General features: G+C 26.2%; 1 protein-coding gene across 2 annotated transcripts; it reads right to left on the bottom strand.

Moving 5' to 3' along the window:
* Positions 1-617: 617 nt before the first annotated feature.
* LOC105253389 (putative fatty acyl-CoA reductase CG5065) lies at positions 618-11,612 on the bottom strand. 2 transcript variants are annotated; one of them, XM_020028146.2, is made up of 7 exons: positions 11,178-11,612; positions 10,095-10,295; positions 5,639-5,878; positions 3,261-3,525; positions 2,276-2,578; positions 1,298-1,505; positions 618-1,224 (listed from the first exon to the last, which is right to left on the bottom strand). In XM_020028146.2, the coding sequence occupies exons 2-7, from the start codon at positions 10,281-10,283 to the stop codon at positions 924-926; spliced, it is 1,506 nt and encodes a 501-aa protein (XP_019883705.1). In that variant the 5' UTR covers positions 10,284-10,295; positions 11,178-11,612; the 3' UTR covers positions 618-923. The 2 variants fall into 2 exon arrangements, with proteins under 2 accessions (XP_019883705.1, XP_019883704.1); XM_020028145.2 differs by having other exon boundaries at positions 11,182-11,611.
* Positions 11,613-13,651: the final 2,039 nt, after the last annotated feature.

Below are 13,651 nucleotides of genomic sequence, written 5' to 3'. Positions count from 1 at the left end.
GAGAGAAATTATTATACATTTTAATGTCGTCCATTGAAGGTACCCGCTTTAAAATATTTTAATATTTTTCAATTTTTGTATTAAATTGTAAATGTAAGGAAAATCAAACTGTATAAGATTAAAGCGTCTTAATAGTTTAATTTTTAATCTTTGTAGTTATTATAATGTTATCGTACGTAATGATAAAAAGTATAATAAAAGTTTGCAAATATTGGCACGTTTTTTCATTAATACAACTTAGTATAAAACTAATATAAAATAGCATCTCTTATTTACGTAATACGATCAATTGAACGTAGTTATATAGGAAAAAAGCTCTAAAAATAATTAAATTATATACAGTTAAATTATAATAAAGGAAGAGATTGAAAATAAAATTTTACAGTAATATCAAAAACTGAAAATAAGATATTTGCTTTCTACGTGACAGTTTTAATTTTATTACATATGACATAAAACACTTTACATATATTCGGCGAATCTAAAAATTATTATTTGATTTTTTTTTCCATATAACTACGTTACAATTGTTTACAATTATGTTTCAATTATAGATAAATATATTCTGAAGTAGAAACAAAAGATATAAAATATATATACAAAATTGTTTACAACTTTTAAATCTCAGATGCATATAAGGCCTAAAATAAAAAAAATAATTTATATAAATACAGATTTTTGTTTCCGAAATACAAATGGGGTAAAGTTATTCGCGTCACTGTGTGAAAATCAGAACTGATTTAATTCAATAAAATTTTCCTTTTGCATATAAATAAAACGTTTATTTCAGAAACCTTTATAAATGTTTACCTCTACATTTATCTCTACAATTTTATTCTGATTTTCATATAGTACACATACATGTATATTTATATAATAACTATATAGCTATTGGACATAAGTAAGTTTCATACTTTATGTATTCAGTCATTCGTCTCGATTAACGTTGCTATAATAGGCTTAGCGGAAATGATCCAGGTATACATTATCCAAGCAACGAAAACTCCGAGCACTATTTTGAGCAAACAGTCGGCAAAATAAAGAAACTTAAAGACCCGTCTTGCACGAGGTAACGTCGAAGGATCGTCCTTCAAAAAATATTGTCTTATGCCTAAGATATATGTCAACAAATATTCGTTCCAAGAGATAAGCTTTGTATCCATGAAAAATGTTTCTCTGTCCGAAGGACACAGTCGATGCTGCAAATCGCGCAAATTGTCGTGGCTGTAATTAAATTAAATCCAGAATGTAAACAGTAAATCCTGACTAAATTTTAATAAAATCTAGCTTTTCTCACCAAAAATTCCACTCTTTCATAGTATAATATTGAAGCAGTTCCAATCCAGTGTTCACTTTATTTTGTACTCGTATCATGAAAGGTTTATTCCCGGTAATAATAAGTAAGGTATCTAATAGATATGCGGGCATAGTATGCAGCCATAGAACGGCAAACCAATGTAAAATTTTTGAGGATGTCACTCTTCCACCGGGATACCATAATGGTTCTGAAAAAAACGTAATGTTACATATATTAGATTTATCTTGCAAAATTTCATATCGTCGAAAAACTTTCTAGTAAATACTATTTGTGTGTTTGCAATAATATAATATAAAAATAACAAATAATATAATGCAAATCATTTATATAATATAAGTACAATATATCATGGGTATTATTTTGCAACATTATAATAGTAATGTAATAGAATATTATTGTTATACTGTTATAAATTATTGTTATACTGTTATATTATTATACTGTTATAAATGTGTTTCTTCATGTGCAAAACTAAACTTAATTAATTTATATGCAATTTTTTATTATGAAATAGAGTTTATAAAAGACAAGTACTAACATAAAATCTAAAATATATCTTTTTTATCAGTTTAATTTCCTATACAATTTCAACAAGAAATTTAAAATAAAACAGATTATTTGAAATTGGGCAGATAAATGAAAAATAGAGTCCATTTAGTGTCTGTTTAAAACAAAAAAAATTGAAATTTCTATGTAAATTATTTCTATGTAAATACCGAATTTTATAAATACATATAATTTATTTTATTTATTTATTATCAACTCTATATGAATCAATTTTATGTAGAGTAGAACTACGATGTAATCATATATTACATGTCACATTTATGAATGGAAACACAATTAACCAGTAATTTATCGATAATATTTGTGAATATAATTTCTAGTATTTTGTTTTATTGCTTTTATAATTTTAATTTTAATATAAGTTTACTGGATTGATTTAATATTCCTTACGCGAGAACGGATTTTCGTATATGTGTTTTCTTCCTATTTCTACAGCATCGCCCCAAGAAATTGAATTTTCCTGGTTAGCTGTGGCATTTAGGAATATTGGCTTAGTAGACTTTTCCAATCCGACTTGCCAAGCCAGAGCGATTGTCGCATTTATGGCCATATCGCAAGGTATTACATTCATCAAATAATTCGCGTTGCAAAGCATGGATCGTATAACTCCTTTACCCGCACCGATCATTAATCCAGTTGGACCGTTCATATTGTCTACCCAACCGGGTGCTGGTTCCTTCCAAGACGCTGCCACTTAAAGTACAAGAACATCATAATTGTCAATATTATTATATATAATAGTTATAATATATTATAATTATTAGTAATAATATATCGGAATGTGATTTCAAATGATTTCTTATGAAATAATATGTTGAAATATTCGTTAGCATTATTATTTCTTAAATGCTTTTTATAAAGGTTTATATTTTTCAAAAATATTGAAATAAGAAGAGAATAATATCTTTCTCCTCTTTGTTATAAGAATTCACATAATTTATAATAATATCGCGACTTTTATGTCGATAAATTCATTTCAACAGCAATTAGCAGAAAAAATATGTGAATAAAAATATAAAAATAATACTCTTTAAAAAAAATAAAAATGATTTTGGCACATATTATAAATTTAATTAATATAATAATATTTTCAATAATTATCTATTATTTTTCTATTAATTTTAAATAGAATTTAAAATTTTTTATGCTAAGATAATCCTATATTATAATAATTTATGCATGACTTCTAATTAAGAATATTACAATTTTTTCTGACTATTCAACAATAATATAATGTTTTTATTATTAATTTTATTCAAATTAATATTTTCTTGTAATAAGAAACTCTTTATTTTTCATCATATTATTTTATAATAAATACAGGAATTTTATAATAAATACAGATTTCGAAAACATGTTAGGAAGAATTTCTTACCTATCGACGGACGTAAAATTCCTACGGGCAGTCCACATTTCGACAAGAAATCTTCGCCGAGTGCCTTGGTATAGGCGTACGTGTTAGGTTGATCACCTAACAGTTGTGGTCTCATTTCGTCTAATGCTTGATCTGTTAGCGTATTAACCATATTAATAACAACTTCTGCTGAAACATTAGTTTGATAAGCGCGTTCTTCCAATATCAATTCGCCGCATTGAGAAAAAGCGGTTGAAACGTGAATGAATGATTCGAGTAGAGGCATCTGAAAAATACATAATGCTTTATTTTACTACATTTTCTAGTATTAAATATTTCTAGTATCGAATAAAGACTTTTACTTTTAATTTAAGAACAGATACTAAAACCGACATAAGTCTCCTAGAATGATAAATCTTTATTTCTGAGCATTAAATATTGCGCTTTATCAGAACTGAAGAATGGATTCCGTCTATTTAGTCAATTACTCATCAGAAGCTCATAATTTGTGTATATTTGTTATCCATTAATATTAAATTTTAAGTTTTTAAAATTAGAATTTCTTTTTCTTACAACAATCTTTAACGTTTTTATAATTTAAATAACAATTATTACAATAAACAAGAATAAAGTATTATCATAACATGTTATTACAAACTCAACAAATTTGTATATAATAATTTATAATAACTCGCAATTTTTCACTAGTTTCTGCCGTTTGTTGAATATGATTTTGATTACCATTGATTTTTTTAGATCTTAATATTCGTCTATGTTACAAAAAGATCATTTATTTAAAACACAATATTATGAATATCGTCTGACATAATTGGATTTTTAACAAATATCTATGAATATAAATTTCTATATGGAACTTTTATGTAGAGCTACAAACACAAAAAAGTAATATATCGATTTCTCACTTTTTTAAATCATTTAATGAGGATTGTTTTCGATCGAAAAAAATTGATTTTTTAAAACTGTATTTGCTTGAAGAGTTTAAGATTTTACAAAAATATTCTTAAAATATTTAATTTTAATGAAAGATTTTCGAAAGATTTATAAAATTGAACATACAACGTATGTATGTTAATTTATTCTTATTTTTTTTAAGAACAAACATTAAGGTTACATCTTAACATCAATCTCTTTTTGTAAATATTCTTATATCCGCATTTTCACGTGCCTGAATATTTTTGAATAGTAAAGAAACGATTAGTATGCTTTCATATTCTAAAAATAGATAGCTTTAATAAGTAGCCAACAAAATGTTAAAAAAAAATTCAACTCAAAAATCAAGAGAAAGAATTAAACTTTTTATAACAAGAGATTTATACAGTCCGATTATCATTTTTTAAATCTGTTTAAAAATAAATAAACTATGATTTAATTGTTTTATAAAAAAATTATAATTTTATCAAAAATTAAGTAAATTAAAATCAAAGAACTGACTTTAATATATAAATTATAATTACTATTTAGAAAAAGTTTATTTATCACAAAATATCAACCAAAATACAATTGTATAAAAAAGAAAGAGGAAAAAATTATTCGGATATATTAGCATTGTAAAAAAGAAATGTAACGATAATAGTTTTTTGTCGTATGACTTTGCAATTGTCTCTTAACAAAAAATTGTTGACAAAGAGAGAAATATTCTTTTTAGCTACAGATAGAATATACTTTTTAGCTAAAATAGCAAATTAACAACAAAAGCTATAATTCAATCTCTTTTTCATTTATTTGTAATTTATCCTCTAATATAATCTTAAAAGTACTTTAAACCTTTCTCAATCCGCAAGTATATAGGTATATTTTTTCGTTATAAATAAGAGCGAAAAAAAGACTACTATTTAAAGATACGAAATTGCAACGATATAGTATTACGCGTAATACTATATTCCACTATAATTTTCACTTCAGTACTACCTAAGTAAAATTTCTTATTCTAACGATAAATAAAATTTTAATCTTATTCGCTTAATCAATGTTTGTGGACACAATTTTTGCATAATAAATAACGAAGAAAATTCAATCTATGTGATTATACCAGTTTACACTTACACATAGGTATACTAATTATAAGTAAAAATTGTATATCACCTATCTTAATCGGTGTTTATTTCAGAAAGAGAGGGCAATGTTTCTCAAGGATGTGTAATCTGTCTCTTTTTAACTCAACTGTAGATGGAGATACATAAATAGAGAAGATTACACTCATCAAAGCTTTCTATTGATCGTCTCTTAGTTGGAATGCGTAGTTTATAGATTGCATTCTGACAAATAGTTGGCGACATTAAAAAATGATTTTAACATTATGACGTATTGATCATACTCTGCTTGTTAAAACGTGGACTTGCAATCTTTGACATATATATAAATTTATAGCGAGCATTCACCTGTTTTGCTAACGCCACAATGTTTATAGTGCCCACAGTATTAGTCTTGACTGCAATTTTCAACGATAGATCGAACCTGACATTAGCAGCCATGTTAAAGACGATAGAAACTTTGCTCGTGAGACGTTCCTTGTCCGTGTCGGATAAAGAGAGTCCGTCCACGATCATATCACCATTGATTGGTATCAATTTCTTTAGTCGTTCTGGATATTTTTCTCTGAGGATCCTAAACGGCTCTTGCTGTAAATATAATTTCCATTAGTCTTTAAAGTCTTTTTCCTTTTTCTAACAGATACTTCCACATTTTTACAGTTCTTCAGTATGATCTAAAATTCTTTAAACTCTTTAGAAATATATCCTGAATTTTCTTAATTTTTAAAAAACTTTAAACTCTTTAGAAACAATTTTATTGGAGCTCTTATGGAATATTTCAATTTTTATGTGATATTACACAGAAAATATAATTTTAATTGTATACAATAGATTGTAGTTGTACAATAGAAAGTTTAAAAAATAGATAATTTTTGATAAAACACACTTTTTTTACAAAATATACATTAGGATTTCCAAGATTTAATGCTTTAATGACTTTTTTAATAATTATTATACAAAATATTAATAAAAACTTTATCACATTAAAAGCATGTTATAAAGATCAAAAGAAAAAAAATTCATATAAATATATATTCAAAAACTTTTCTTTGTATTGAGTTAAAATCTAAAAATTCACAAGGAAAATCAAAATTTGCTCGTATTCTTTAAATTTCAAATATATCAATAAAAGTGTGAAAATTGTGATATAAGTTATATTATTTTTGGAATTTTTAAACGTTCGAGTTCGGTTTAAAATATTAAAAACCTGATATAGATAATAGAGGACGACATTTTATACGTTTTTTGTGAAAAATCTTGTGAAAAATTAATAAAAGCCAAGCACGCTTCTCACAAGGACTTTAAGCAAACCGCTAGAACTCTTATTGTGCCATTAAATCATTAAAGTCGCACTGAGATTAAGCGATTTCTATCAAATGTAATTTCGGAATTAGAGAATCATATCTTAATTGCTAGAGAGTTACGTCGATACAATGATTACGGAAATTATTAAAAATCATCACTTATAGATATGTCTTGCTACACGAAAGAAATTAATTTGTGTCTTTCCAAGGATAAAATTTGTTCATATTATACAATGCACTCAGTAATTCTTGATCATTGGCAAGAAAGACTCTATTGAGTGTCCTGCAAGACTATCCTTTTTTCACTGCATATTTTTCCTTTTCTGAAATTTACTTAAGTAAACATTTGAAATAAATAAACATTTAGAACAACTTTTTAAATAAATTAAATGAATATTTTAAAAGTTACACCGCAACATCGGATAAATTATTTGCAATATTTTGCAATATTAATAATAATGTTATATAGGTGTTTGCACTTTCGAAAGAGGCGAATTACTATATAAAGTTTGATAAAATATATTTTGAATATTTAATAAAAACTACATTATGCTTCTTTCGTATAATAAATTTTTATTTTTTTTATATCTATTTAAAACTGCTAAAAGCACTGTTTCAAAAATAATTCATAATTTCAGAAAAAAGTGTGTAAAAGAAATAGTTATAAAAAAAAATAAAAAACTTAACATGACATATGATGTGTTATTGTTTATTGCTAAAGTTTTCGAAGGTGTAATTAATCAAGATAGAGAATGAAATATTTAGTAATCCTTCTTAAGAAAAAAGAAAAAATTTTGATCAGTACTTTTCGCATAAATCAACCAATTACAGAAAACTAATTTATCATCATTTGACGTTAAAAAGATTATTTTTGCTGGCTATATCTCACTATATGTACATGTATGTGTGTGTAATGTACATATATAAAATTGACTATTCCAAGTTACAATTAACAGACATTTGATCATGAATCGTATTCGGTAGATGAATAGGTCGAAGTGATTGGTGTAAACAGATTTACGAGCATAATAAGATGTTTTTATAATTGTTTCATTTTTATCCAAATAATAATAACAATAATAACCTCTAGCATAGCTCTACATGATTAGCTCTTTTGTTCAAATAATCCGATGAAAAATCCACGATGGAAAAATACGATGATACATTGGAAACGATTACTTTCCAATACCTTCTAGAAAACGAATTATAATGCAGTTTCTCAGAAACATTTTCCGATTTTCCGACGCGTGTTCACATAATTCAAGGATAAAATTGCTTAGCAAATCTTTACACATCAAAAGTTTTGAAAGTCTTTCGAAACACTCGGAAATATGATGAAGTAATTTGAAAATTTCTGAAGATATGATTGATGTCAAGGCAATTCGCGATGATTCAATTCATCTAAATCATCTAATTCATTGAATATAATATAATTATTTTAAGCATATATCAATTATTATCGATTCCGCGTACATTTTATTCGATCAATTTTAATGTTTATTAAAATTTAAGAATATTTATATTTTCTGTAAACAATGCGGTCTACTATGTATTATTGAAATAAATTATGAACCAGCTGTACACATGATAAAATAAAAAGTTCAATGAACAAGAGATAAAGACAAAGAAAATAATGAAATATCGATTATGCTATGCATTGTTTTCCTATACTTTGTGATACGATCAGATTATTCAATTGTCACATCGCTAATATTAATGCCTTCCGTTATTCTTTATAAAAAGCATGACTCTAATAAAATTTAAAAAAGCAATTGCATTCTATGTCGCCGCGTTTAATGTCGTAATATTCGACACCTTCAACGGATGAAGTCATTATGAAAGCTACAATATAATGCGTGAAAAGAAAAATTAGAATTATAATAAATCGTTGGTTCGAGGGAATAATGCCAGGAAAGGTCTATTGCGTGTCTATTGCATGTTGCTTCATCGTCGATCGAAGTTATTTTAACGACAGCGCATTCGCCAAAGAGATCGTAATGCGGTCCGTTCTATTAGCCACCTTGACGCATATATTTGTGTGTATGTACATTTACGTCAAGGTGTTTTCGCTTACACTGATAATTCAATACTATGTGTTTGTTTTGCTCATACCAGCAATAGAATAACGAATAATATAAAATAAAAAAAGTTTTGCATAATGTATTAATGCAAGGTATATCGCGTCTATTCTCAAGATTTTAATTTTCCGAAAGTTAATTTCTTTTCTTCAATTACAATACTATCTTACTTTGGATTAACTGCAACTCGCATTTTGGAGATATAAATAGATAATACAATGAGAACTCTCGTGTTGTGTGATTAAATTTAAGTAGCTTTTATTTTAGTATATTTTTTTCGAAGATTTAATATACAGGGTGTCCCGAAACTCATAATCAATTTTTCAAAGACAGATTCCTGGGATCATCTGAAGATGATTTTTCCTCAACGAAAATGTCGAAGTATTAATAATTTTCGAATTATAAGTGATTGGAAATAAGAGGTTTTTCGTAAACTAAGCTTTGTAGAAATAAAATATTAATAAAACCACATTCTTCGATTAATTTTAAATAGAATTTACTTTAGTTAATTTAAAGTTTAATTGCAAAAATATATAATGACAAAAATCGGGAACATGCAAAAAATGATGGCCTTCATTGACATTTTTGCTGAGGAAAAATCGTCTGCCAATAATCCCAGGAATAATCTGTCTTTGAAAGATTGATTATGAGTTTTGGGACACCCTGTATATATAATATATCGAAATACCCTATATATAATATATCGAAATTCAATAAGGATAACAGAATGTACATAAGCTTTATAGCAATTCTTTCATTTAGATATTTATTAAGATGTTATCAAATTAATTTCCAAAAGATTTATAAAAAATTTATAAAAAAGGATCAAAAGAAAATATAGAAAATTTTAAGATTTATAATGCGATATTTAAATAAATAATTAACATATCTCTGTAAATTCTTATTTTTAAATCTTTAATTAATCGTTCGAATATAGCTGTAAGACAGATTTCTTTTTTATAAATATTTGATTTTAATCGCTACTATGGTACTATTAAAAAAATGAATTAATTTGTAAGATAATTAGGCATAATTGTACATGAGTAACAAAAAATGGATGGATATATTTAATTAAATTAATGTTAAATACTTAAGCAATTAATTTGAATAATGAAATGCAGAAGATGATTTGTATCATTTGTATCATGTTATGTAAATTTATGTTCATGCATTTGCAGCTCACCATCAGTATAATCGTATATAGTCGTGTATAGTGTCTAGATCATGTTTTAAATTCCAATCATGCATAATAGATCGCAAATGAATGTATAATAATTATAAATTTTATATGACAATTAGTTTTTTCTTAAATAAAACTGCAACATTCTTTTCCTTGTATTTCCAAATAACTTCTTTTATCTATTCATTTATTTTCTCCCTCTTTTTCTTTTTCTAAATAAATAATTAAGCTTATTACGATACCTGTAATATGAGATGTAACCTTGCTTGCGAGTCAATGCCTTTCTTTCTTCTGATTAATAAAAACATATCACCAATATCGGGACAGCTAAGTAGTAGTTTCGAGATTAAAACTTTTCCCATGAATCCGGTACTTCCTGTGATGAGAATATTTTTCTTGGAAAACCAGTCAGGTATCGATTTTGTGGCCATTTTTCGAAAAAGCTGAAAAAGATGTAAACTAACTATTTACACATCAAAAAAAAAAAAAGAAAAAAATCGATAAAAAATTATGATTCGCATTCTTTGAAATCTTACTTATTTATAATTTTAAGAATTTTAATAATTAATTTGAATAATTTTATAATTCTATAAGTTTAAGAATTCGTATGGAATTCTTTACTTCTCTCTTATTCTTTATTTTATAAGATGTTTATTTATGTTATATTTTTATTTGTAATTATCAAAGAAAATTCGCAGCTTGAAACGAACATTTCTCTAACAACATATATGTCCAAAAGACGTTCATAGAATATCTGGAGGACAGCCAAAGGATATTTTGTCCTCTGGATGTCTTCTCGATGATCTCTGGACATCTTTTGGACATGCGTCTTGTTAGGGTTATATATATGTATATGGTTTCATTATAGTTCTATTTTATTAATATTCGACATAATGATTATCTCTTTCTTTCTTTTTCTGTTTTTATGATTGATAAAAACACATTTCTAGTTTTTATAATTGATAAAAATATTCATTTCTACTTATCAATCAAATTCATTAATCGTAAATATGTATAACCTATCCCATTTGGAGAATTTCAGTCACAATGTATCAATTATATATTTAATTATTTAACTTAAATTATTATAAAAACTAAGATAAGACAAGCAAATACATATTATTATTATGGAGGAAAATAAAAAAGAAACTAAGCAGAAAAGAACGTAGCAGCAATTACACAAAGTCACATGTCATCAGATGCTTGTAAAAAATTGCAACTTGTAAAATTACAATTGTTTTATTTTCTCTAATTCTTTAGAATAATACTACTCAAACTATTAAATATGTTCGTTGGCTTTGGTATATTTATATCGATATACATACTTACTATATTGAGCGTCTTGGAAAATTCGCAAAAATTTTTCAGCGAGACCAGGCAGGGAGAAATTCAATGATCCGAATTTTTAAAATATTTTACACTGAAAGAGCGAACACTATTGGGAAGAGTTAAATGCCACTTGGAAGAGAATTTTCTCTTATTGTTCCATATCGTAAGAACTGTTGGAACAGACTGAATGCTAATACGACAAGACCATAGCTTTATCCCTGTTATACGGTTGATGGCGTGGTCATTCCTGAGACTTTCTTGTAATTTTGCCTTCGTCCAGTAAAGGTTCAGTAGACTCGAGGGCGGCAGCGAGTTCTCTCAGGGTCTCGCAAATTTCCTCTTACTTCCCTCTCCTCCTTCGTATAATTTAGCGATGGGAGTGAGTCCCATTCCTCTCAATCATCTCGTATGAGGAGGCTTCAGTTTTTCTTACTTATTTAAATAAGTAGTTTTCTAGAAATTTCATCAAGATTGAGCAACGAATCATTTAATATTCGAGTCCATTTTAACGAAAATACAATGCACCTTCATTCATATTTACATATGGAAATAATTTTGCATTCAAGTTGAGATTTATGACATCACTACTCGGCAGTAAAAAGAACAATGAATTCTTTCGGGCCTTCCCAATGATTCCCCGCGACCTTGGGAGTATGCTTGGTACACAAATAGCGGCCAACCAAGATGTTGTTCTTTGATTTCTGCAATAAAGAAGATTTTTTTATCTTATAATCCTTCTTAGGACATTAAACTTATATATTTAAGATATATTCATATAATCGGATGTCACATTATATATATATATATATATATATATATATATATATATATATATATATATATATACAGGGTGTCCCGAAACTCATAATCAATCTTTCAAAAACAGATTCCTGGGATCATTTGGAGACGATTTTTCCTCAGCGAAAATGTCAATGAAGGTCATCATTTTTTGCATGTTCCCGACTTTTGTCATATATTTCTTTGCAATTAAGCCTCAAATTAAAACTCAACTCAACTCAAAGTAAACTCTATTTAAAATTAATCGAAGAATGTGGTTTCGTTAATATTTTATTTCTACAAAGCTTAGTTTACGAAAAACCCCTTATTTCCAATCACTTATAATTCGAAAATTATTAGTGCCTCGACATTTTCGTTGAGAAAAAATCGTCTTCAGATGATCCCAGGAATCTGTCTTTAAAAAATTGATTATGAGTTTTGGGACGCTCTGTATATATATGTATATATATATATATATATATATATATATATATATATATATAAACTATTTTTTTATTACAAATTAATTTTCGAACACAAAAGACTCGAACAAATTCTGTGATCAAACTAATAAAAATTTCGATTTAGTTTTAATGACACGAAACCATAAAAACCGTTTCTGAAAATATCAAATGTTATGAACGAATAATAAAATCATCATGCTTAATTGTTTTTGAACAGCAGATTGTATAATAAAAAGCGCAAAGCATTAAAATCAAAACTAAAATTCTAATTTCATTATGTATTCAATCTGTATTATAGATATAATTAACAAATTATTTAATATTTAAGGGATTATAAATTCAAATTTAAAATGATTCAATATTTAATGTTCAATGTTTAATTTTTATGTTTTCATATTTATTTGTTTGATGTTTATTTATAATTTTACATCGACACACACGTGCATAATCTCTCTCTTTCTCTCTCTCTGTCTCGCTCCCTCTCTCTGTTTCTTTTCTTTTCTTTGACATCGCTTATATCAATCAATTATATATTTTTACCAACGTTGTCATTGGAAAGTGACAATATTTAATGTGATTAACATTAATACGAAATCTTCCAAAAACAGTTTATTTTTTTTTGTTTTTTGGCTATTTACTTAATTATATATAAATTGATTTATAAATATATTTTCAAAAAATTTGCATTATTTTAGATCCAAGATTATTTGGATTATATAATCTTGAATTATATATAATCTTTCGGAAATATAATTTTTTCAATAATAACATATATAAAATTCTTCTCTATATATTAATATAGAAAAAATTAATTAACCTCCAATGCACAATTGTTATTTTTATAACATTTTTCCTGTATTGATAAAAAATATTTTTTTTTCTGCTAATTGAGATTAAATCTTAGTATCCTGAGCAAAATTTAAATGTTCATAACCATGATTTGCGTACATAATTTATGTACACATCCTGTGCATATGATGTGTACATATCTATCACTTTTGCATATTTCTGCATAGTTTAATATATATTTTCTTATTTTAAATTCTTAACTGGTTTTTAATTCATTAGATATGATATGGTATCTATATAAATTCTGCTGTATTTATTATGAAGGTAATGTGATATTCCACATAAAAAAGATTAACCGTGAGATTATGTTCACATAGTCATCGAGGCATTTTTTAAAAATTCTGATTCTAAATGAGAGAATTTGCTCTTTCAATCAAAAT

This window comes from Camponotus floridanus, unplaced genomic scaffold (genome assembly GCF_003227725.1).
Source record: "Camponotus floridanus strain SB8 unplaced genomic scaffold, Cflo_v7.5 scaffold39, whole genome shotgun sequence".
Taxonomy (NCBI): Eukaryota; Metazoa; Arthropoda; class Insecta; order Hymenoptera; family Formicidae; genus Camponotus; species Camponotus floridanus.
This window is presented reverse-complemented; position numbering and strand designations above follow the sequence as displayed.